The 27,226-nt window shown below is 40.6% G+C and overlaps 1 protein-coding gene across 6 annotated transcripts in view; it reads right to left on the bottom strand.

The window, feature by feature from the left end:
- Window positions 1–19,648, bottom strand: part of tp53bp2a (tumor protein p53 binding protein, 2a) — a 43,854-nt gene extending 24,206 nt beyond the window's left edge. For 3 of the 6 annotated variants that reach the window (XM_088350811.1, XM_088350816.1, XM_088350815.1), the window contains exons 1-8: window positions 19,584–19,648; window positions 19,182–19,329; window positions 5,025–5,172; window positions 4,391–4,504; window positions 3,120–3,190; window positions 2,180–2,281; window positions 298–472; window positions 29–210 (exon numbers count right to left, since the gene is read on the bottom strand). In XM_088350811.1, coding sequence (XP_088206937.1) covers window positions 29–210; window positions 298–472; window positions 2,180–2,281; window positions 3,120–3,190; window positions 4,391–4,504; window positions 5,025–5,172; window positions 19,182–19,208 — 819 coding nt within the window. In that variant the 5' untranslated portion in view covers window positions 19,209–19,329; window positions 19,584–19,648. Of the gene's footprint in view, window positions 1–28; window positions 211–297; window positions 473–2,179; window positions 2,282–3,119; window positions 3,191–4,390; window positions 4,505–5,024; window positions 5,173–5,983; window positions 6,145–18,697; window positions 18,986–19,181; window positions 19,330–19,583 lie in introns of those variants that run through there. The other 3 variants (XM_088350812.1, XM_088350814.1, XM_088350813.1) reach the window with 3 other exon arrangements.
- Window positions 19,649–27,226: the final 7,578 nt, after the last annotated feature.

The raw sequence follows: 27,226 nt of genomic DNA, 5'->3' as shown, positions 1-27,226 counted from the left end.
GCCTTAGTTTTTTTTTCTAGGCACAAACCTGTAGCTCCTTGTAAAGTCGATCCAATTCAGCCACGGAGTTCTGATTATCATGAAAGTTTTCCACTTTGCCACTTTTGAGCAAATCAAGCTGTCGGCTAAGCTCTTCCACCTTGGAGGCAGCCATCACCAGCTCTCTCTGCTTCTGCTGGAAAAGGTTGTTCATCTGCTCGATTTCCTCAACTGCAAAAGTGAACCCCCCCAAAAAACCGTGTCATTACAATTCGAAAAGTTAATAAAATTTGAAAAATTTCAGTTTCACAAGCTCACCGAGTTTGCCATTGCTGATGCGCTTTTGCTCCACTTGACCCTTGAGGGCTCTGACTTTCTTAAGGCGACCCTCTTGGTTCTCGATGTTGTCGCGCAGGCGCTGCAGCTTCTCCTGATCGGAGGCCTGTTGCTGGTAACGCTGCTCCTGCTGCTTCAAGTAGCGCAGTCGCTGTTCCTGGTGGCACAGATGACGTGAGTAATAAGTCTTTATGTACTTATTTGTCTTAAAAAAGGCTCCAATACAAAGAGTTGTTTTGTAGGCTGTAGCCTTGATGTCCTTACCACAACTGAAAAAGCTCAAATGAAATCATGCAAGAATCAAATTTTCTCCAAATATAAGGGTTTGAACTAAGATTCTTACTGTCCTGAGTTGCATTTCATGTCCTGAAGCTGGACCTGAAAAGGCTAAATGTAGGTTTTAGATGAGGGGATGGTGTCATAATAGTCTGTAATAATAGTTTGCAATCATCTTTAAACTGTGCAGCCCTTTGAGACTCTTTGTGATTAAGGGCTACACAAATAAACATAACTTGACTTGACTAAAAACCTATCATGCAGGACCTTTAGGGCTAGAGCCAAAACTCTTGCTGTTAACATTGGGAGCTACATTTCCGTAATAATGAAATTACACATACAACAAGATCAGAGTTGAACAAATACATGGGGCGGCAGTAGCTCAGGAGGTAGAGCGATCGTTTTAGGATTAAGGGATCCCAGTTCAAATCCCGGCTTGTCCGTGTTACATGTCGAAGTGTCCTTGGGTAAGACATTGAACCCCCAATTACCCCCAATAAGCAGGTTAGCGCCTTACATGGCTGCACAGATCACGGCCGCTATTGGGAAATGTGAAGCACACTGTAAAGCGCTTTGGGAAGTCATTGACTTGAAAAGCGCTATATAAATGCAGATCATTTCATTTCATACATTCATGTTGTACTTTAAAAAAACTGAAGATATAGTAAAGTAAGTTCCTATTTTCCTGAGTATATGATCAAAAGCGAAGGGGAAAAAAAACATTAAACTTTTGGGTAATGCATTCAATGTTTTGACCTTATTTGAAAAATCACTGAGTTTTCTTTAAGATTTTACAGTTTGCTGTTGAGATTTCAGTTAAGTTCGCCAATATAATTTATAACAGAATGTGTAGGCATCGAACCGCCATTGTTTTTGTCTACGCTTTATGGGCACACTGCACTGTACATATTGGAAATTGACAGATGTTTTTTTTCTCTTGTGCTTTTTTTATGCCCGAATTAACCTGAAAACAAAAACAAATGCAACTTTTGGAGCATAAATTGATGCAGAGAAACAAAATAAAAACATGCATGAATTAAGACAAATGCATCTAGCATCAAAAGGATGATGTCATGTCATCTTTCTTGACCACGACCAATGCCTAATAATTTCTGTTTGCTTGCATCTTTGAGTTCTGATGAATACTTCAAGGTACGTTGCTCAGGCAATGGGCCTGTCTTCATAATTGTAATGCTGTGCAAAAAAATACAACATGTTTTTATAAAACAGCTAAGTCTGCAAAAGCAAAATAGTGTTGTTGGTAAAAGTCATCGTAATTTGTGTTGTATTGTGCTTTGTCTGAACGCCTGAACTACATTTTGTGAAAACACAGAAAAGGTGTGTGTCTTCCTCTCATATATCTCAAGGTCTAAACAATTCTCCCTTTGGATTAGGCTAAAATTATATACCATAAAATCACAAGTCCTTTTAATCTGCCTTCCTTTAATCTCCTTTTGTGCTTATTCTCGTCACTTGCTGTTACTTTTATCATTGCTGCTAACACTAATGCTGATCATCCTCAATATCCAATCATCTCTACCAGACAGAGTCTGGACTTTCATCTTCCATCTCCCGTGCTGGCTCGTACCTTTGAAGCGAGAAGTTGCTGCTGGGCTTCGATCTGTTGCTGCTGCCTGGCTGCCATCTCCTGTAGCTCCGCTAAAGTCATGTCCATCCTTGGAGTTGACACCTGGAAGATAATTATGCAGAGAAACAAAACATTAAGTATATGAGAAATACACAAAATGGTGTTTGTCCACCATTTTAATTGGCCCATTCGATGGAAATTTTAGTTTGATCAAACAGTCTTTATTTTCTACTTCATTAATTTTGTATTTATACACATGAACCTTTTTTTAGGCACGTTACAAAAAACATAAAAAAATTATCAAATACAGAAAAAAAGGATGAGGGGTAAAGCTAAGGCATATAGGAGACCCGTTCCGAAAATAAGTTTGTACACATCATTTTTCAATCATTTCGACCAATTTTAATGTCATATTAGCTTCTTGCATCATCACAAAAGTAAATTATTCTTCAGGTTTCTTCTCCATGCTCTTTAGCAACAATACGTTCAATAAAGCTGAGATAAGAAGGATTTTTTCCACTGAAGCATATGCATTTTTTCGTTAAATATTATCAACAACGGCAACAGTATTTTAGAAATGTTACTGTTATGAAGGCAAGCTTTACACACATTTAGGAAAATGGACAAAAATTGGAATTAGAAACAGCTTGAAAGTTAAGCAGACTGCGAAGGACAAGTATATAAACAAGCACATCTTTGTATACATGACCTCATTTTATTTCCTATTTGCATTTATATACAGGATTAATTAGTTCCCTTGTTGAAAACTATAGCAACACTTTACCGGTTCACATAAGGTTGTTAAGATGTGCTTCAAAAACATAGTAAGTTCATAAAGGTTCAATCAAATAATGAAGACAAAGTTGTCTCAATAATAGACGAACTCAAATAGGATTATTCTTTTGAAAAGAAAAAAGGTAGAAAGTATTCAGGCACTCACCCCATTTTCCATCTTTCTGTCTGAGGGTCCTTTGACCCCATTTCTCTTCGGCTCTGAACCTCTAGTTCCCCCTAAAAAAGCAACATGGTAGAACATAAAACAAAGTAAGAATAATTATTGTACATTGCAGCAATAGTACATTTTTACTACAAAGCCACATTCTGTTATCTCGCAAGTGCCGCACAAGTGGATGCACATCAGTAGAAAGTGATACAAAAGGCTGGCTGCTGCTCAATGATCTCCCAGTCTCTGGGAAACAACAGCATTCTTTGTGACCACTGATCTCTGGATTTAACTTCATACATAATCAAGCGGCTGGTGGACAGCCCCGCAAACACGCTTTCATCGGAACACGTTCTTTACGTTTCTCTTATACGTTGCTTAAGATCCTATAAAGCCCCACCCCATGACCTAAAGCCTTTTAGCTTTAAACGTATTTGACGTATTATGTATTCTAAATTAAAAGCCAGGTAAACATATTACACAAATTAGGCATGTTTTTTTCTCATTTCAATCTGTCCAGGAAAGTGATCAGATACCAGCTTCAGGGAAAATGTTGACCAAGAAAAAAATATATATCTTTCCAAAAACTCAGACATGAAAGGACAGTGTGATGAATCTGCAAAACAGGTGAGCTTACTTGGGAAAAAAAGAGAGGGGCTAAGATAACAGGAAGAAAAAGCAAGCAGCTAATCTCTAAGCCAGACTCAAGCGGTGAGGGGGCAAAGGGGGCTTAAGTTACGCAACTCTATGCTGAGAGGATCGCACAACACCAAAAATACTCTGGTTTTCTGTGTTCTTAAGAAAAACTGAAAGGTAATAAGCTTATCTCAACTTCACAGAGTGAGCTCAAATCCCATACTCTAAATCCAATGGAACGTACAGCGAATAGTGCGTTGAGCCAATGACAACGTTCAAGTCATTAGCAATACACAATTATGTTTTAACAATTATTGCTTTGAATCCTACCAAAAAAAAACTGGAAATACGAGCACTGTTAGGTGGCAGTTTTAAAAGAGTTAGTGATACACAATGTTCATTGGTTAAAATATGTGAACATACTACTTATTTGCATCAATACTCTGTATTTTAAAGCAGTCTAACATTTGATTAACTTTCTTTTGTGGTTCAGTAATTACATGCATATGTTGTTTACAAGTCTTTTCTCCTTTAATTTCAGAAGGTTACAATCATCTCTGCAGTTTGTTAGTAGTGGTAATTTCAGCAGGAAAATTTAATATGGAAGACTAATGTTTAGATCTTGATTTTACCAGATTCCCTACTTGGGGCCCGATTGTGCCGCAGAAAGAAACGCACTTCCGCCCCATGTTGTCCCCTTCGTTGGAGCACATCCAGCATCCGCTCTCCGTCCCCTACAGCTCGCTCTGCAACATGGAGGTTCGGAACGTTTACTCGAAGCCAAAATACAATGGCATCACAATTTAGTAAAATACACATGATAAATGGGTATGACAGGGATTGATTGAGTGGCATCATCTTCACAATTTCTCTCAAATGACCTCAAAGAACATTATTGATGATCTGTCATTTACTCCTGCCAATATAAAGGTGGGTAGTTCATTACTCATTCAGAAAAACAATTGATCGGAGCCATTCTTCATAACCATTTGCAGTCAAACAAATGCCAGAAAAAGGGGAGAATAGCCTACACTGCAATATCGCTTTTGAGCTGTACTCCTTCATGCTACTTGTGCATGTCCTCAAACATGGTAATGGGCGCACTATTACCATGGGAACAGACGCACGCAACAGATTATGTGCTCTCAGGAGTTGATAAAATGGCAGATAGGTACTCCAGCTTCTTTTAAAGCTCGGAGATGTTATTTGCATTTGATAACGTTAAGACTAGAAGGCCTTTAAAATAACATTTGAAGTGCCGCTCACCAGATCCTCGCCACATTTCTGATAGGTGACAGTCAGCCTCCCCCGTCTCCTTGCACAAGTCCACCACATCCCGACATAGCGTGTCCGGAGTGATGGGGACCTCAGTAAAATGTTGATCATTGTTACTGAGGTAAACTGTCAGAAACATCTGAAAACAGAAGAGAACGTGGATGAATAAGACAGATTCAGATATGGTGGTGGCTTACAGGAATAACAAGATGTATAATGGTAAACATTTTGTCAATTATGATTCATAAAACGATGCTTTGTTGTTTGTCTATCATGGATTTTAGAAAGGCTGCCTCCTTTACAGCATTTGGGCACCTACAGAGATGCACATTTCACCTCTGATGATAACACTGAAAAGCCCTCAGGGTGCGCTACTTCAGGTTTGTCGTGATGCACACAAACATAATAAAAAAATTAGCACAACTCATACAAGTAACATAATGAGCTGCAGCAGTATAACTGAACATTCACAAAAAATACAGATGTTATGTTATCTGTGAAAATGTTTTTCACTCTTTAGTATTCCTTTATCGACATCTTTGACAGACACAAATTTTTATTACTAGTAAAAATATTCAATACCATTTTAAATGATGAATTTTGTGTATTTTTAACAGTATGTTCAAACTTTACGTGGGGATGTTAAACACATTGAAGTAATTCCCCTCTAGTTTAAAAAACTGCTCACCAGCGGCTGTATTTTAGGTTGTAACAGCTTTTATTCTATCAAACCTCGCAGGCCTTTAGGTCCACTGGGAACGGTAATATAAAAGGGAATCAAAACCCCATGGTGACGTAGCATTTGGCCGCTTTGGTACTCGCCTCAAGAATATCAGGTCAGCGGGGACAATGGGTTTTAATTTTATTAGATAAGTTCCTCCTTTCAAAGTTCGGTTGTATTGTATTGTATTTCACTTTTTTATGTGTTTCTTTTAGATTAATTTACATACCAGTGTTTCCTCCAGAAAGGGATGGGGGGTTGTGGTGGCTATGCACTAGGATGGGGTTGGCTGTTTGATAGAAGAGAGGCTTCCAAATCCTTTCTGTGGCTGGTTGCTACAGCCCTTATCAATGTGAATGAGCCTCCTTTAGACCCCTTTCCCTAAACGGTCTGGGATAGCGTGTGGGAACAAAGGAAGGTGTCCTTTATTGTTTGTCTATTCAAAGATTTTATACAGCACTTTGAAATGAATTTTATAGTATGATAAGTGCTTTACAGATATTTTATACACTATAAGGCGCACACCCCAAAAAGTAGTATTTTTTAAATGCTTTATTTCATGTATAGGGCACATTGGAATGCAAAGCACATATAATTAAAATTACGGTATGGGCTAGGGTTGCACAAAAAAAACAAATATTTGTGTTTTGATCCATCCAACCATTATCTGCACCGCTTATGCTCAGCAGGGTAGCGGCGGTGCTGGAGCCCATCCCAGCAGTCTTCTGGCAGTGGGCAGGGTTAGGCTAGTCGCAGTGTGTATTGATTGTTTAGTCAAATTATATTGCTGACCTCATTTGCAAAAAGTGGATCAGTAGATTAGTAGGACTCATACCCAGAGAGCAAAAGGAAGAGCACTACTAGCATCTATTAGACTACAATGAACATAGACAACCCATTAAGAGGCATTAGGTGTTAACCCATTATCACACTATTTTTAGTCAAGGTTATTATTAAGTTGCTCTGCGATAATATTGTTAAACATTAAACCGGTCTGTGGTACAGAAAAGGGGACCAGTGAAACACAGTATTGTATCGCCGACTCTCAAAGTCTTTGAGAAGCGCAAAAGAGTCTGAACTACTGTAAATGAAGGAAAAAACATTGTATGAAATAATTTATTCGTCCTAAAATATATAAACACATGGCCGCATATATTTAACAATGTTTGTCACTTGCAATGTTTAGTTTGAGCAAATAAAAAGTGAAACCCAAGTTTATACCGATTTTTAAACAACTCTGTTCTCTCATTTCTCTTACATTTGTATCTAGTACCGTGACAAAACAATTGTGTGACATACCCTTGACTGGAGGTAAGCATTTGGCACTCTTACGGTCAGGTCAGTATCTGGGTTCGATCCCGTTGCCACCATTGTTATGCAATTATAATCAGCAATAAATATCCATTCACCAATAATTGCACAAATATAATACATCAGTATGCATTTCCAAGGCGCACCGGTTTTTAAAGTGCATGTTCAAATTTCTGGCAAATTTGGGGTTTTAGGGTGTGCTGTAAACTGTAAATACAGTTTCTGATTTCTCTCAGAAAATTGCCAGAAAATGGATAAAATCCTAGTGCTTTATATGGATTTGCATTTGGATGCAAAATGAGCCGGTAATTAGTACATTTTGTTCAGTATACTGTATGTGTACTACTGAATATGTCCGTTTTTTTCCTCATTGGTAGCAGCATAAACAGGCCAACCTGCATTCCTTTGCCCATATAGAAATCCGAGGACAGTTTCTAAGATTTCATTTTACTCAATTTCATCTGTCTAGCTTGCGTTGACATGAGTAAGAGAAAATTTCCACCTTATCGTGTCCCTTTGAGGTAACAAGACAGTGCAAAGAGGTATACGCTTGCACATGCATTATATAGGAATGCATTTTCACACGGATGCACATTCCCTTTTTTTAACTAGAGCAATGTGACACTAATGAAAAAATGTGACGAATCATTTTTCAGGGACATCTTTATGCTCTTAAAAGCGTTGTGCACTTCTGGAAAGACTGCATTTAACAGTAGCATGACAATAAAGTAAAACTAATCTAATCTAGTCTAATCTAATGCCTAAGAGGCTTTAGGACCAACACAGAAATATGCTTTTAGATGTAATCTGATCACGCAGTAGGAAGGGTAGCTTTGATAAGGCTAAAGTAGAAGCAGTGTTGTGCTATACTGCATCAGAACCAGCCTTATAAATCTGTTGCTATGAAAAACTCAGGTTGGGTTGTTAAATCGCTTCTATTTTTAGTTTGCTGTGGCCTACAAGGGCCACGATGGGAACACGTCAGTTCATTAGGGGCCCGGGTTGCAGATACAAAGAACTTGGAGAGATTATGCAAAGGAAGCCAAGCTATTAGCCAGAAACAATAGTATCAATGCTGCCTTTATACTATATTGCAAAATGGGAGAAATTGTGACACAGACATAAGTAGCTTTATCCACCCTTTTACATCTTCAAGTAGATCAGTGACGCCAGGGAGAGTCATGTTTTCTTAGAAACATGCAGAAGTCGTCTTGTTCAGTTAAAAAAGAAGCATTACTACAAAAGAAGCGCGTGAGTCACCAAGTGTAATCGAGCTTGAGGGGGAAGCAATAAAAAATGTGTTCAAATGTCCTATTCTTGTATGCTCATTGTCATCGTTAGTAATTTAGTGAGTTAGTTACCAGGACAAATGCTCTAAGCTCAAATGGATGCTCTTTACTAGAATTCCAGCAATAGCAGCACAGCTGACATCAGCAAAACTTCCCAGAAATGTAGGACATTCAAATGACACTGTTAATATTTGGAGAGTGGAGGTGAGACAACAAAGCAGCAGAAGGGGGCAGGGGGGTGATGAAGGTGGGAAAAAGGAAGGAAGGAGGGGGGAAACTTTGCTTGCGGAAAAGTCAATTTCACTTCGACTAAAGTTGTTGTACCAGGGCCAAAATAATTTTGTACTGAGCAAGAAATATTTGATACAGCATGTACAAAATAAATTATGCCAGAACGAATAAAATACTGTATAATCGTGCCATCATGTTGGATTGGCAGCAATCCTTAGACGATGTACATTAGTTATTGTGCCTTTCATTTCGCTAAACCATTTGCAAGTTAAACAACCTTCCTCCAAACTGTGCGTGCCATTTAAATAAACACATCAGTAAATGAGGCCGTCAAAACATAATTAAGAAGATTATGCCCTCAGGTAACCAGATAAAAAAACTGTAATCGAACACAATCCCAGTTGTACTGCAGTACTCTTTTTGTGCATTTTGGACTGATGTAACAGCGGCAAAATGATAAAGGGACAGTTGCAACTTGAAAATGTGGAGTTTAATGTAAATACCCTTACAGTAGAGCGATGATACTGCTAAATAATTGGAACCACATCAAAGGGATTACATTATTTTGCTATTTATTGAAATAAGCAGCACACCAGGCTGCTAGATCAGTATTAAAACTGTAAGATCAAACTAAGCTTGTTGCAACTGTATCAGCAAATACTGTGCCAACAGCTGACAGATCACAAATGTTTTTAATATTCCAAGTGTCCGTTCTTTGGAGTATCTTACAGAGCAATTCCCAAACCTGCTAATACAGACGCAACAAAAATAACCTCCCGACATTAAGGGCAGAAACATCAAGCCTTTGACCATAAGAAGAGAAAGCAAAGCACCGTCAGATACGAGCAATTACTGTGGCAGCACAGTTCACTGAAAACAACAACTAAATGTCAAAGGATTCAATGAGAGCAAGACTTAAGCCATCACATATTTATGTGTACGCTACAACTTTCTTCTGATTTTTCCTTTGTTTAAGTCATTGGATAATAAATTAATCCCTATTATTTAACATTATAACAACACACGTGTATTTGTTGTGTGCATTTACTCTGCACTACCTGCCTTCGAACTTAGTTATCAGGTTACACTTTGACAAACTTGTGGCTTGAATGGAAACCAAATTAGAAACTCAAAGCAAAACTAACTCAGCACCATTATGGAAGCATGAATGTATTTAGATAGCAACAAATCAGTGCACCAGGGTGTGCATGTGCAAACACCTGGAACAATTGCATGCCTTAAAGATTCAGACGAACATGGCTGTGCTGTTGTTGTTTGGACTGTAAAAAGCTCAACACTAGCTTCAGACAATCAAAGTCAGAAGGAATGCTCCACAGGAGTGAAGCAGTCTCGCCACTGCTCAGTTATTTGCAGCAAAAACGAGGGTGGACACACACTGTGTAGTTGCAGATGATTTATGCCTTTCCCGTAGCGAATGAACAAAGTCTGAGAATTATTTTAAATTGCAGTCTGAACATAGGCAGGTGAAAAGCACGTGCATCAATCTTAATCCATTTGTTAATATCTGAAGCTCTTTTCTTCCTTGTAGTGGTTAATTCACATCTAAAAGCTAAGGTCGAATTGCTATTGTTACAAGCAATGAGTCAACCGAAATAGACCACATCAGTTAGTTAACTCTAATTTAGTTATCCTACAAAAGCAGGAATAAGTGCATTCCAGATCTGTACAGCCCAGGAGGGGAAAAAACAGTCGAAAGGAATTTTGTATCTTCATATGGCATTTGGAAACGGGTCCAGATGAGATAAGCTAACCTGGCTGTCAATCTGTGGAGTCCAACATGTTTGTGCTCTCAATTGTTTCTTTGTATTCACCCCAGTGGGTCATGAGAAGTTAAAGTTAACATTTTGCAGTAGGACTGTCAATGGTTTAGGCAGCCATGCATTCCCAACATTACTTATCAGGTACAAGGGCATTTATTGCAGGGGATGCAGGCTAAGAATGACTAAAGAGGCAGACTGCACACTAGACTTTTTGCCAGCCAAGCTTAGGCAATTCTGTAGAATACATAGGAAATACTAAGGACAAATCTGGTAACAGGATAACAAATTCTGTTATGAAAAATAACTTTGCACAGTCAAATAGTCAGGTGACGATTTATTTCCGCAAATCATTTCTGCAAAAATGATGAATATCAGGCGTTACGCTGCCCGCTTTGGCTTCTGCGTGCTTATGACATTCCACCTGTTATGCCTCAGGAATAAATCATGCATAAATCAGGGGTTTATTACTTTTGCAATACTAAGCAATCTTTGTAAAATGTAAAGCTTATTTAGCTTTCAAACCACATACTAAAGCCAATTTGTTTTGATTGTATGGTATAACTATATTTCAAAGGGGGAGTCAAATCTGACGTTTCGTGGCCGCTTAAACATTTTTGGTAATAAAATTATCTAATTATTCGTTTCAGTCCTTTATTCATAGTCCAAGGTAAGTATTGACACATCAAGGGGGCGACTAAATGCATTAGAGACAAAATGTTCAATCTATTGCTTTATCCTTGACAATTCCTCTGGACTTGTCGCACACTTTTGCTTCAAGCTGAGGTAAGCAAATTAATCAAGTAGAGAGGGGAGTCACCTCCGAATGTGATTACTGCCCGGTGGTGAAACCTTGCAGCACTATTTCCCTTGGTGGCCATCTCAGCTGTCCCCGCTGTCACTTTCAGAGTTGACACAGTTCCAAAATGTCATCATAAGTCCTTCAAAAAAGAGAAGACAGCCAAAATAGCCAGGATGGACATCTAGTCTCTCTGCGCAAATAAACTTTTTGTTTTAGGGGAAGCCACCTCTTTCAGCACTTTGTAATGAGCACCGTGGTCCATAATATTCTTCAGTGAATTCCTGGCAATGTGTTTTTCCTGACAATATTTTTTCCTCAAATACCTTGTCCAATAAGCGTCCCGGGGTCCAGGTACGGCCCGTGATCAAAGTACTACTGGTCAGCGACCTCTGTCATATAATTGATATGTGCCCTCCTAGTTATGTTTACCACAGTAAAAAATAAATCTGTACAAAAAGACCAAAAAAAACATTTCACAGCAGATGATGTTAATAGTTCATTGTACACCTTGCCCTTGGCTTTCTGTGAGAATATTAGCTCACCGCATTTTTGACAGGGAAAAGGAAAGTTGACAGTAGGGCCCGCGGCTTCTAGAACAAGCGGATATTAGGAGTATTTTTCACCAAAATCTGACACAACTCCATCTGCCTAATTTTCTAAGAAACTGCGGCCGTTTTCAAAGAGTATAATATAGGCACTGCCAAACCAAACATGCAGACTACAAAAAGGTAACTGGAAACGAATACTGTGAAAGGGTGAATCAACACTGCAAACCTTTCAAAGAGGTAGAATTTATTAAATACTGTTTTAGGAATGCCTCTCACATTTTCAGCTTTATCAAATCTGGCCCGCTTTTGGAAATGTGTGGACACCCCTGCCTTAAAGAGTTATTGAAGCCTGGAAAACTGAGTAGAAATGGATGAATGGTAATGACAAGGAAAAATACAATAGTATCGGGACATAACATGGGGTTGAAGCGCAATAAACCCACTGAAGAGCTTGTATCCAGCAACTAAATGTAAAGCAGTAGCCATGAAGTCCAAGCTCTAAGACCGTATGAAGGGGCTAAATAGATCATATAAGACAAGTTCTCTCTATGTTCCTTGTTTCACCTCATTAAAAAAAATCATTGATCTGTTAAATGGAATTTTAACACTTAGATGCTAAATTACGTACCACAAGCAGTCGAACATGCACAAGCTCTTCATAGCAACCATGCCTGAACATTGCTGTACTCTAAAATATCACTGTAGTCTGTTGCTAAAAATGTCTGTTGCCAAACGCCATTATCATAGTTTTTGATACTTACCTAGCAGGGGAGATACCATGATCAAGAAGGTGGATCTTGACTTGACTTGATCTGGAGGATAGGATCAGGCACTTTGCCTTTGATTGATTTTTGTAACTGGGAGATGAAATAGGAGCTTCGGCCCGGTATTGCAGTGCCTCTGGGAACGGTGCATTCGCACTGATCACTTCTTGTCCTTTTGGCTAGGATCTTGGCTTAGCCTCTTGGCTAGGAGCAAGTGTCTCGGCCTGTTGGCTTTGAAGTGTATCATGATTTGACTGATAATGGATAATGGATAATGAAAAATGGACAATAAACTTATAAAAGATCCTCCCCCCCAGGTGTGACTGAGCGAGTGAGTTGTCTGTCTCTGTGTGCCCTGCAACTGGTTAGCAACCAGTTCAGGGTGTCCCCTGCCCACTGCCTGACGATAGATGGGATGGCCCCCAGCACCCCTGTGACCCTAGTGAGGATAAGCGGTCCATAAAATGGATGGATGGATATTCACTTTTAGCTAACCCTCTGTGAAAGTCAAAACATTACCATTGACTAACCTGGTGCTGACGTAGTTAAATAAGTGGGAAACAAAACGAAGCTAATGATGGGTGCAGAGAACGCATGAGTCCGTTTCTGTTGTGGTTTTTGCAGGCTCCAAAAAAGGACAAATACTGTACCTGAAAATGTGTATTCAGAAATAATGCCAGTCCGCATTACAAAATACCAGGTGTGAAAATAATGTATTTTACTCTAGATGTTTTAAGTTTGTACAGGTAACATCAAATATGTAAAACTAAATATAATAAAAATTTGCAAATGTAATATTCGACAACAAAAACTGACATTACCACCCGTGGAAAAAAAGTAAAACGCTGCCAAAGCAAACAATTCTGTTGTTAAATGACAGCAAAGTGCCAACAATGTTAGTGCTTTTGAAGGAGCCGCTCCGTACCATTTCACATGCTCATCATAACTGTGCTCTTTGTCCACATTCTCAGAGTTTAGCTCCACTACATCCAAGAAGTGAAGTACATGTTCGTAAAGTACAGAAACAATGTTTGCTATATATTGTTCCACACTGAGAGTCCATTGGTGCCGCTTTAATGAATAGTTTAGGACAAGTTATAATCGGAAAAGCCAAACACAGTAAAGCAGACAGAACTGCATATAAATGGGTTGCATCTTTGCCTAAAATTACACTGCTCCACAAAACATTTTATCATGGCAACAATAGTTTGTGTGTTAATGTATTCTGTAGGTTGGCTGGTAAGGTGTCTGAAATGTATGCTATGAAAATGTCATCGCACTACTGTTCTTATGAACTTACAACTTAGGCCAGTCTCCAAGCACTACCTTGTAAATATTTTTGCCTGTTTATTCTTACATTCTTTTTACCTTTTTTTTCCCTTATGTTTGAGTCTTTTTTTTTTTACATGTTTACCGTGGAGTGCATCTTATCTCGTTGTAAACTGTTCACTTTGTTGTTACTGATTAAAACAAAAAGACAATTGTAACACTAAATGGTTGCCAAACGAGTGATTGGTAAGTAATCTGCTTCATGCTTTAAATAGTTTCAAGGTGGCAACCTGTAGAAGGATGACCAGTTTCCTGAAATGGATTGTGTCCAGATGTGTTTGTTGTTCAACTGTCCAACAGCAGCAGGTTTGAATAAAACTTTGACAGTAACACAGAGTAAGTGCCTCTTATATTGTGCAGTGAATGGTGGCCATTACTTAGCGATAGATAGCACAGCCACAAACAATCTGCCCTCTACATATGCCAATTCAAGAGTCTCTTCGACTCATTGTGTTTACAGCAGAAGACCCTCCCCCTCTATTTGCAATCATGGGAAGCAGTGACAACAATGCATTCTCTACCACATCTCCGTTCAGACCCGTGGCCTGTACAAGCAGGGTCACCGGTTACGACTATCATTTTGAGACAATGCCATCATTAGAGGTGGCATACAGATGCCATTATTTTTATTTATTTTGTTATCAGGTGAACCTCAGGAGCTGTATCTCATTCAAACACTCACATATAAATTCAAGTTGCAATTGTGCTTGGTAATCACCATAATCTTTAAAGCACGCCAATATTTACAGCAGTCCGTAAACGCCTTAGCTGTGAGTAGCAGGCAGAGTTTGTACACCCGAAAGAAGTCATCTAAACACAATATGGAACCACAGCAAAATGTGATTCATTCACTGAGTAAGCGGTCTTACTAGGAGCACCAGTCTGAGCAGAAAATATCAAAAATCATGTAACAATTGAGATAACCTGTCAAATGTCAAGTAGGGTTCAATAATCCAGGAATACTTCACATAAAAATCTGTATTTTCACGACTACAAGGCCCACATAATGGACTTATATTTTCTTCAAAAGTGGAGGACACCATGATAACGTTAAAGGGGGAATGTGGGCATTATATGTATAATATGGTTATGACTATAATGCAGAGCGTCGTGGTTTATTCTGTGCATCACCATTGCTGCTGAAATGTAACTCTAGGCATGCCTAGCACACCCCATCCGCAAACATGATTGGGTAGGGTTACTTTAACTGGATTACTTTCAATTACTTTTAGATTACTCCAATACCAATTATGCTAATAAAAGACAAAAGAAACTAAATATGAATAAAATTACTAAATTTTGTGTCTTTCATTAGCATATTTGGTATTGGAGTAATCCAAAAGTACTGTATTTTCCGCACTATAAGGCGCACCTAAAAGCCTGTATTTTTTTCAAAAACTGACCATGCACCTTATAATACAGTGCGCCTTATAAATGGATCAATATTAAGTCGCAAGGTCTCGCAACAAAGGCAAGCAGCCGCCGACTAGATTTTTCCTCGTAGGCGATGTGGTCCGCGGTGTATGCTGGGATACATATGCCGGCGTTTCATTTCCCAGCCAATGTGCCAATCATCATTTGAATCGATCACTATTGGCTAAAGTTATTCAGAGGTAAAGGGGTCGGATCCTTTTTATCATTTACAGGCTCGCATAGGCTAAAAGGGCAAAACAATTGGCAATTGGCCGAAAAAGATGAATGTGAATAGCAAGTTTGGTTGTCTACGGCATAGAGGAAACATGTTTTACCATTCTGTATTTGTAAATATTTTACTCTCCTGGATTTACTACACTCACGAATATAAGAGGATAATGGTTTCACATTATTATTGAACGCAACGACTTCGGTGAGCTACTCCGGCTATATATTTTCACAGTATCTTGTTTCAGAGTGATCTAGATGTTTCTGTGATGGGTCTTTTTTTAAATTAAACTCAATTCAAAGTGTTTATTGTCATAAGCACAGTAAAGTTGCAAGCGAAAAAGAAAATAGAAACTAAGGAATGGTTAGCATTTCTTGAATCCCAAGACTTTAACCTTCCGAATGATATTTGGAACGATGCATTTGAGTGACATCATACGGACACCGCATCCGCACGTGTCTACGACACGTATTTGCTTCTTTGCAAGCTTTCGGAAGGGGGTAATAAGTTTGACTGAACTGACTGACTGTTTTGTCGACGTTCCCATTGTAGCACCTTATAATCCAGTGCGCCTTATGTGTGGAAGATATAGGACCAAAAACTATTTTTTAGGGGGTACGCCCTATAGTGCAGAAAATACGGTAATTGAAAGTAATCCAGTTAAAGTAACCCTACCCAACCCTGTCCACAAACACCATCACTGAAGCTCAGCATTTTACCTTTACCAAATGAATGGTTCCTCATTACTTAATGCGGGTGTTACGATTGCGGCAATACTTCTTTAATTGTATCTTTGGTGTTAGCATGCTGTCTTCTTTTAGCAATGAATAACTGCTTACTTACATTGGCATTTTCTGAGTATCTGCAAACATTAACTAACGCAGTGAGATTGCTTGAATGGTAAAGTCTGAGCTTGCCATTATTTCAGGCAGATTTCAGATGCTTGCGCTAACATGCGACTGCCACCGTTGTTCGAGGTTTCGCGAATGCCAGAATCAACAGGGGCCGCACAGCACAGAAAGTGAATCTGAAAGTGAAGAAAGTGAACCTAGGAAACTTCCAGGGTTCCTACAGCTCATGTCAAGTTAAACTAAAGACTTAAAGATTAAGATAAAGATTGTATTAATGCCATTTAAAATCAAATTTAAGACCAATTTGACAAAAAAATACACAATTGAAAGAAAAACCCCACAAATATTGCTTACACACAATACATGGTGCCACGTACATTACCTGTCACAGCTTTTAGCCATGGCGAAAAACGTTAGTTGGACTGCAACTTCTAATTGAATTTGCACTTTCCGGGCATGGTTCAAAGTAAACGTCTCTGTCCAAAGTTGCGAAGTGTATTATGGGTAGACCCAAGACATGCGTCTGCTCTCAAGACACGACTGAAACCACATCAAAGTTTTGATAGTCCCGTTATCGTGGTCACGAAAGTAAATTGGTGTAACATTAAAAAAGACAATAATTGTTAGTAATTTTTTTTTAGTTCAAACAAATGTAATTCTTACTAATGTGTTCATGTTTTTAAGACTTTCTAAAATTGGATCCAAGACATGTTTATGCCAATTAAGGCCTTATTTGTAGAAAAATGAATCAAATGCCTTTTAAAACACTTTACAAGGATACGCGGGAACCCTGACTTGATAGAGATATGGCACAGTTATTCAATTCAGACTTCAATAGGTTTGACTAAAAATACCACCAAAGAGAAATGTGTAGTTCCCGCTCTATTTTTGTGCTCGTTTTATACGTGGGCTTTAACATGCCCAAACCTATTGTTAATTGATAGGAAAAATTTTTTAGTAGTTTGTTATTAATACTTAAATAAAGCGTACCCAAACGATCGGTGTGAATGAGCGAGTGACTTCACAGTCTTTGTGTGCCCTGCGACTGGCTGCCAGAAGATAGCTGGGGTGGTATCTGGCACCCCAGTGACCCTTATGAGGATAAGCGGGGCAGATAATGGATGTATGGATAGTATGCTTGAGTGTGTGTTGTTGTTGTAAGGCGGAGGTTGTAGTGGATACCATAAAAAGGGTCAGGCCTGACTTTCTTCCTTCCGCATCATTCACCCTGTTATCATTGCGCCTGATGTTTGTGTTAAATACAGTAATCACACATGTAACTGAGACTGTGCCTTTCAGTACAGTGTGCCTTATGGTCATGGAAATATGGTAGTATCTCGCATGCGCATTAGATTTTTTTAGTTAAACAAATACGGCAGCACGGCATCGCAGTTGTTAGCGCGTGTGCGGCACAGTTCTGAGGTCATGAGACCTCCGGTGTGGAGTTTGCATGTTCTACCCGTGCTTGTGTGGGTTTCCTCCGGGCACTCCGGTTTCCTCCCACATACAAAAACATGCATGTCAGGTGAATAGGCCGGTCCAAATTGTCCCTAGGTTTGAATGAGCGAGCGAATTGTCTGTCCCTGTGTGCCCTGCGACTGGCAGGCAACCAGTTCAGGGTGTCCCCTGCCCACTGCCTGAGGATGGCTGCGATGGGCTCCAGCACCCCCGCAACCCTACTGAGGATAAGCGGTGCAGATAATGGATGGAGTTAAACAAACAACACAAAAATACATTGCTTTCATTTCCCACATGAAACTGCATTACACAGCTTACAACAAAAGCTAAGAAATATGCAGTTATATATACACAATTATGATAATTAATGGAATTTAATTTTAATAGATAATGGCTTACAGATTATTTGTAGGGCCTTCCTGAGTAATCAGTACACCATAAAAACATTGAAAAATGTTTTTCTATTTTAGCTTTATGCTTTATAGTTGTGGAAACGTGGCAATAGTCTCAATAGTCTCATTATTATGAGACACACAGCATCTAGCACAGGTGTTATAATAACGAAATAGTGTCAGAGAGTTTCAACAGGGCAAAGGTGCCTAGAAAACCTTGGCTTTGCTGAAAAAAAAAGCTGAGGCACCCTTGACATCCATACAAAGTACAAAAATTGAAATATGAAAAAAAACATGAATAGTTTCATTTTGTGAATTTCCCTGCGGGATGAATAAAGTATCTATCTATCTTTGTGCAAGTGATAATCAGCAGTCCCTCATAACTGTCAGTAAAGCCCATTTTCTGACAATCACTTTCCTAGATTTGTGGTAATAAGCAATCAAATGCATTTGCATCGATATATGGATTCCGTTTTTTTTCAGCATAAATATATAAATAAACATCAATAAACAAAGGCAGGAAACTCTCAAAAAGCTTGCTTCCTTACTTCAATGTAGTCAGGCTCAAGTGTCAATCAAGCGGATCCCCCAGGTTAGAGGTGTTGTTATTTCTGAGAAAAATCCTTAAATCCCTTACATTTCTCGGGAGGGAGAATTTCGTTGCTGACGTATTTTTCAGATCTTTCGTGACAAAATACAACCCAGTCACGTGTCTGTTGAGTGCAATTTATATTCATTTCGATAGCCAGGTGGATCGGAGATGCTCAAATGTATGCATCCATAGAGGAATACATTGAATTTGTATTCAAACACCAATTTATTTTCTAGTATAATGCTGTACCTATATGACCCATGTCAACAGTAATCTACGTCATAAAACAAACACATCACGCCATGCCACTTTTACACAAGATACGTCAGACATTGCACCTGACAGACGTACAGTATAAAAGTAGTAACAGCAACATTTTCGCAACGTCAAACTAGGGGAACGATTGGTGTTTCGGGTTAAAAATAATAAATGTAACTTACCGGCATCATTTTAGCTTCGTACCGCATTTAGCTCAAGCATGAATCCGCACCGCTGGCAGTTTCGACGGAAGAGGAGCGACTTTAATCCCCGCAGTACGCGTAGCCGCTTGAACAGGGAGACTTTCTCCTATCCACAACCTCCACTTTCCTGTCACCAAAGAAGACAAAAAAGCGTATTTGGCATTATCGTCGGAAAACAAATTTGTGCGAAGCCGACCTGTTGCAACCAATAACATGGCCTCCTCCTCCTCCCGCTAGGGAAAGTTTCGACTGAACGACTTTAGACACATTCGCTCGATAGAGGCTCAAAAATAAACAATTCTGCCAGCTTGCCAACGAATCGATCTTTCATAAAATCAAGTTCGGTTGAATTTATCGCAACAGTTTTGACGTAAGACATACCCTTGAAAAGATGATGGAAAATCCGCGTTTTGTTAACGGCGGTGTTCGTTAGCTCGCAACCGATCCCAAAGTGACGTGCGATGGGAGGAGGAGGAAAGCTGAGGAATTCAAGCCCCGCCCACCAAGAGAGAGGTTGACTCCACCAACCGTGCGCCATCAAAATAATCCAAAAAGTCAAGTCTTATTATCACGTATAATGTCAGTTTCCATTTCTACGCAGATGACACTCAACTATATCTTCCGTTGGAGGAATCTGCCACACTAAAATGTGGAAATTTGGAGGCCTGCCTCACTGAGATAAAAGAGTGGATGTCACTCAACTTCTTGCGCCATGAATCTGAAAAGACCGAAATGTTAGTTATTGGTCAATTTAAATGCCGTGACTTGTTCTCAAAAACTGCTGTGAACATTGCCAAATGTAATATCACCCAGTGTGACTCAGTTAAAAACTTAGCAGTCATATTCTGATCTGTCTGATCCGTCCTTTCAAACACACGTGAAGAATTTTACTAGAACAGCTTTCTTCCATCTTCGCAACATTGCTATAAAATTCGTCCTATGCTGATTCCGTCGGATGCGGAGATTATAATTCACGCGTTTGTTACTTCCCATCTCGATTACTGTAATGCACTACTCTCCGGTCTCCCAAAGTCCAAAATCAAGAGCCTTCAGCTGGTACAAAATGCTGGAGCGGGGCTTTTAACTAAGACAAGAAAGTTTGATCACATTACCCCGATTTTAACTAACCTACATTGGCTCCCTGTTGACTTAATATGTGATTTTAGGGTTCTCTTGGTATTATAAAAAATCATGCATGGACTTGCTCCCTCATATCTTTCAGATTTAACTCCCCCCTATGTTCCGGTCCGGAGCCTTCGTTCTGAAAACGCTAGCGTACAAGTGATCCCAAGAGCCAAGAAGAAATCCGCAGGTTCGAGATCGTTCTCCATTCGGGCACCGGTGCTGTGGATGCTCTTCCTACTGAGATCTGATCTGCAACCTCAGTGGAAATGTTTAAATCTAAGCTTAAAACACTCTTCTACTCTATAGCATATGAATAACCTTTATTTTAGTTGACAATATCTGTGTATTATTTGTTATTGCAACATCCATTCCAGCCTGTTCATCCTGGAAGGGGTATTACCACATGTGCGGTCCCTTCTCAAGGTTTCTTCGTTTTCTTCATGTTGAGCTTTTTTAGTTTTTCCTTGCCCTCATGTAGGTTTTAGATCAGGGGATGGGGTAATAATAGTCTGTAATAATAGTCTGTGGTTTGTAATAACCTGTGCAGCCCTTTGAGACTTTTTGTGATTAAGGGCTATACAAATAAACAATGACTTGACTTTATCACAAAGAGTCACAAGTCTCAAAGGGCTGCACAGACCACCTGATGTAATTTTGTACTACTTCTGTAATATTTTTTCCGTATTTCTGTAGCAGTATTTTGTAGAGTTTAAGTAGTATCATTCAATGGCGCCACCAGAGGGTGACCAGGGGAGGCCAGGGCCCTCCCTATAAATTAGTTGCCCATCCCAAATGGTCACCCCGCTTGCCATTATATCATTACATTGTTGTAGCATCAGTTATTCATTTCATCCCAAAATGAACGGAAATGCAAGCCGTTTCTCCTCACGTTCACAGTAGTGCTCCCGCCCCGCCCGCGTCAGCCTACCTTGAAATAGTTGCAAAAATTTAAAGAAATAACCCCAAAACTCCAAATATGTCTTTCTCAAACAACATGTACAGTAATCCTTCGCTACTTGCGCTTTAATTATTGCTGGTTCACTGCTTTGCAGATTTTGAATCGAACTGAATTTGTCTTTAATGTCGTTGATCGGAGCTGTGGCCGCAAGGTAGTCGGTGCCTGCCGCGGTGGCAACCCTCAGACCCATTGGTGGTCACCGCCGGTGAGGGATGCCGTCAAACTGAAGAAGGAGTCTTATCGGGCCTTCCTGGCCTGTGGGACTCTGGAAGCAGCTGGCAGGTATCGGCTGGCCAAGCGGAATGCGGCTTTGGCGGTTGCCGAGGCAAAAACTCGGGCATGGGAGGAGTTTGGCGAGGCCATGGAAGCTGACTTCCGAACGGCTTCGAAGAAATTCTGGTCCACCATCCGACGTCTTAGGGGGAGGAAGCGGTGTGCCATCGACACTGTGTATAGTGCCGATGGGGCGCTGCTGACCTCGACCCGGGACGTTGTGAATCGGTGGGCGGAGTACTTCGAAGACCTCCTCAAGTCCACCGGCACGTCTTCCTCTGGGGAAGCAGAGCCTGAGGACTCTGGGTTGGGCTCTCGTATCACTGGGGTTGAAGTCACCGAGGTTGTCAAAAAACTCCTCGGTGGCAGGGCCCCGGGGGTCGATGAGATCCGCCCAGACTTCATTAAGGCTCTGGATGTTGTGGGCGTGTCATGGTTGACGCGCCTCTGCAACATCGCGTGGACATCGGGGACAGTGCCTCTGGACTGGCAGACTGGGGTGGTGGTTCCCGTCTTTAAGAAGGGGGACCGGAGAGTGTGTTCCAACTACAGGGGAATCACACTTCTCAGCCTCCCTGGTGAGGTCTATTCAGGGGTACTGGAGAGGAGGGTCCGCCAGGAAGTCGAATCTCGGATTCAGGAGGAACAGTGTGGTTTTCGTCCTGGCCGTGGAACACTGGACCAGCTCTATACACTCTTCAGGGTCTTTGAGGGTGCATGGGAGTTTGCCTGTCCGGTCTACATGTGTTTTGTGGACTTGGAGAAGGCATTCGACCGTGTTCCTCGGGAAGCCCTGTGGGGGGTGCTTCGGGAGTATGGGGTACCGCACAGTCTTATCCGGGCTGTGCGGTCCCTGTATGCCCGGTGCCAGAGTCTGGTCCGCAATGCCGGCAATAAGTCGATTTTGTTCCCGGTGAGGGTTGGGCTCCGCCAGGGCTGCCCTTTGTCACCGATTCTGTTCATAACTTTTATGGACAGAAATTCTAGGCGCAGCCTTGGCGGGGATGGAGTCCGGTTTGGGGGCCTCAGCATTGCGTCACTGCTTTTTGCAGCTGTTGGCTTCCTCAGCCCGTTATCTTCAGCTCTCGCTGGAGCGATTCGCAACCGAGTGTGAAGCGGCCGGGATGGGGATCAGCACCTCCAAGTCCGAGGCCATGGTTCTCAGTCGGAAAAGGGTGGTATGCTCCCTCCGTGTCGGGGAGGAGGTCTTGCCCCAAGTGGAGGAGTTCAAGTATCTTGGGGTCTTGTTCACGAGTGAGGGTAGGATGGAGCGGGAGATCGACAGACGGGTCGGTGCAGCGTCTGCCGTCATTCGGACCCTGTACCGGTCTGTCGTGGTGAAGAGGGAGCTGAGCCGAAAGGCAAAGCTCTCGATCTACCGGTCGATCTACGTTCCTACCCTCACCTATGGTCATGAACTTTGGGTCATGACCGAAAGAACTCGATCCCGGATACAAGCGGCCGAAATGAGTTTCCTCCGCAGGGTGGCTGGGTTCTCCCTTAGAGATAGGGTGAGAAGCTCAGTCATCCGGGAGGGACTCGGAGTAGAGCCACTGCTCCTCCGCGTTGAGAGGAGCCAGTTGAGGTGGCTCGGGCATCTAATAAGGATGCCTCCTGGACGCCTCCCTCGGGAGGTGTTCCGGGCATGTCCCACCGGCAGGAGGCCCCGGGGGCGGCCCAGGACACGTTGGAGAGACTATGTCTCTCGGCTGGCTTGGGAACGCCTCGGGGTCCCGTCGGATGAGCTGGAGGAAGTGGCTGGGGATAGGGACGTCTGGGCTTCCCTTTTAACGCTGCTGCCCCCGCGACCCGACCTCGGATAAGCGGAAGACAATGGATGGATGGATGGATGGATATTGTGGATGTGATAGGTTGGTGTATGCTGTCAGTCACAAAGCAGGGCGGGCACACAAATCAATGGTAAACATAAATAAATTAAGGATATTGACTTGAGATACGTATACACTTTTGGATTCAGACACTTGACTATATTACTCCAGTTGTGTCAAACATTTTACTCGAGGGTTTGCTTAATAGCAGCTTTGAAGCTACAAACAACTTCCATACAGTAAAAAAACAAAGATTGATTTGAATACTAGGCAAAAATGCATGAACTGTCATACTGATGTTATTTTTTTTTATTCACAAAAAAATCATAGGTCTAGAAATGTGTACCGGTATTTATTTTACCTAGAAGTGTCGCCATGTTTGACTGCCATCTTACAAACGCCAATCAGTGCAACAGAGCACTGCACAGCAGCATCAGACAACAGCTTCATCTAGTGGTCAAATATTAAACAGTGGGCAGCTTTAGAATTTTGATTTTCTTTCTTGTAATGACAATAACGGAGTGAAATTAGACCCGATACGTATTCAGGATAAACATCTAATAAAGACAAGAGAAAAATAAGATAAAAAGAATTTTAGGATAAATGGAAGAAAAATCAGCTAATTTTAAGCTCTCCTACCTTAGTTCCTGCTTTCCCCAATATGTGTCCACCCTCAAAAAGATTTTAGCATTGCAATAAATGCAAAACTGCTCAATTGTAAACCTTATCAGTTTCCATTATTCATGCCTCTACGTAACCTGAATAGGCCTACTGTAAAAGCAATATTTTGATCTAATTCCAAACTAAACTACTGGTTATCTGAACTTTTTCACCTGCATATTCACCTAACACGCGAAAGGCCCCCTGGAAACATTTGTTGGCCTGGACAAGGATGGGCACCGCAAGGCTGTACTTGCCCAAGAAACACCACAGGAAATGGTTCCCCTGCGACCCTAGTGGTTGAGGGATCCAAAGCACACCCATTGATAGTTCTCAACCTTACTTTAGGGATGTGAATATAATTTCAACAAAATATCGTTAACGAGGGAATTTATTTTTGGGTTGGGGATATTATCCATCCATTTTCCGCACCACTTATCCTCTGTAGGGTTCGGAGGTGATGAAGCCATTCCCTGCTATCTTCTGTCAGTGAGCAAGAGACATCTTTAACTGGTTACCAGCCAGTTGCAGGGCACACAGAGACAGACAAGTCACTCTCTTATCCACAATTAACCTGACATGCATGTTTTTGGAATGAGGGCAGAAGCCTGGAGGAAACCCACACATTCATGGGGAGAAATTGCAAACTCCGCATGGGGAGCCCGCAGTAGCTGGAATTGAACCCTCAAACTAATTTTAAAATAATATATATTTTTTAAAGATTGGGAAAAGGATATTCCACTTTGCAATTTCATATTTCTCTCATTTTTAAATAAAATGAAAGGTACAACAACAAAATAATTACAGTTACAAATTTTCATACGCCGAGTTAGTTAGTCTAGTTAATTTAGGGGAAAAAAACATTACTAAATAAGTAAAATAGTTTATCATATTTCCAAGAGAAAGGTTCTTATATTGTTGAAAAATGTTTTTCACATTTTAAAAACTATTTTTAATGACAATGCATCTTAATAATTATTATTGGTTAAACAAAATTGCAAAATACGAAACATACAGTTCAATTTGCACAAAGCAATTGACTATGTTGTAGAAAAAAAATAAAGTAAAACAAGAGTAATGATACATAACATACGCAAAATTATCTCGCCCCTGAAAGTATTTTTGTCAGTGTGAACATAAAGTCAATATCACAGTTACAAGACCCACCTTCAGGAGTGAATGTGTGTTTCAAAAATTATTAACGTATATTCAATAGCCTTATGTATGAATGTCAGGGATGCTCTGTCTTTTTTGGGGGGACGTGGGGACTAACCGAAAGAACATACAAACCTTACAGCGAAGATTGAACCTGGGACCTGAAGAAAACCCACACAGACATGGGGAGAAAATCCAAACTTCACATTGGAAGGCCAATAGCTAGAATTGAACCTCGGAATCCTGAAGTGTAAGGTGAAAATGCTAACCTATCAGCCACCATGCCCCTGGAATACATAGATTTTGCTGAAATAATTAATGTTTCAATAACTGCAATTAAATTATTTGTATATGAATTCTTATTAAAAAAAATAGTTTATTTAACACACTACGTACCCCTGAATTTTATTACCCATTGGAGAATAGTTTCCATTGTGCTTTTCTGGCTAATGACTCACGGTCCTTCTGCTCTTCAGAGATGATTGTGATGACAATACTGATCATGGTTAGCTTGATCAGTTCACAGATCCCTTAACCACCTGGGTGGTAGGGGCACCACTTACTGTGTGTCTTGGGCAAGTACAGCCTGGGGTTGCCTATCTCTTTTAGGGTCGTTTTTTTGCAGTAGTGTATTGCTCCCCCACATTAAGGGTAGGGGCACCACTTACTTTGTGTCTTGGGCAAGTACAGCCTGGGGTTGCCTATCTCTCTTTGGGTCGTTTTTTTGCAGTAGTGTATTGCTCCCCCACATTAAAGATATATTACTGGTTTCTATACTTACCAGTACCAGGAGAAACCTCCTGATCTGACTCAGGTACAGCACCTTCATCATCTGGTCACCGTTGTTTTTCAGTGTAAAGCCTTGTCCAGCTCTTCAGAGATGAGCTGGACTTGGCATTGACAAACAGCCACCTGTGACGTACTGATACTTGATCCCAAATTACTGGGAGAAAACGAATTAGTTTTGATTTTTTTATTATCACATCATCTTGATATTTCTCAGTGAGAAGTCCCTGGTCGTGTTGGCATTTGCTTGAACCACAAGTTTTTGTTATAGTTAATTCATATATACATATACAGTAATCCCTCGGTTATCACGGTTAATGGGGACCAAAACCACCCGCGAAAAGTGAAAATCTGCGAAGTAGCGACGCCCCTTCAAAAATGCTTAAAAAAAAAAATATATTTTTTTTTTTAAGCATGTGTTTTTAATCATTTTATTTTATTATTATTATTTCTTAGACCTGCGAAGCTCTGAACCTGCGAACGTGGAACCACGAAGTAGCGAGGTCGCACTGTATGTCGAAGTGTCCTTGGGCAAGACACTGAATCCCTAATGCCCCCAGTAAGCAGGTCGGTGCCTTGCATGGCCGCTATTGGTGTGTGAGTGTGTGTGTGAATGGGTAAGTGTGAAGCACATTGTAAAGCGCTTTGGGAGGTCTTCATTGACTTGAAAAGCGCTATACAAATGCAGACCATTTACCATTTATCTTGAAAGAAATACCGATGCTAATACCCGAATCTTAAATTACTTGGGAAAAACTTTTTGGTTTTGGTGTTGACGGAAAAAAAATGTCGATTATCTTCTCAAATTTTGAGTAGGCCTGTTTTGTTTACAATCATATGCAACACGCATTGCGTGAATTGTGGCTTTCAAGTCTTTGTTTAAAAACACTCCTAGCGATGACGTTACTTCCTTGGCTCTTTGTGACATATTATAGGTCTTTGCCATCCACACATTTTAGTGTCTATATTTTAATCATAACGTACTGCAGCAAGGCTTCAAAGCTAGGACCTTAGTTTGGCCTTTTGGCTGAGAGTAAGAGTCCTGGCTCCTAGGCTATGCAGCGTATTATGAACTGACCGATAACGGATAATGGATAATGAATAACGAAGATAGAACAATAACCCTCAAAAACCCCATTTAGAATGTTTGAACTTTAAAGGTGCTTTGTGAAATGTGGAACTTTTTAAACTCGCAGACGCCAATTTGTGGCTTCTGTCATCATTGCAGGCTGTCAAAC

The sequence above is a fragment of the Urocampus carinirostris genome, chromosome 13 (genome assembly GCF_059441175.1).
Source record: "Urocampus carinirostris isolate Australia breed hairy pipefish chromosome 13, RoL_Ucar_1.0, whole genome shotgun sequence".
Classification (NCBI taxonomy): Eukaryota; Metazoa; Chordata; class Actinopteri; order Syngnathiformes; family Syngnathidae; genus Urocampus; species Urocampus carinirostris.
Note: the sequence above shows the minus strand (reverse complement) of the source record. Positions and strands in the feature narration are given on the sequence as shown.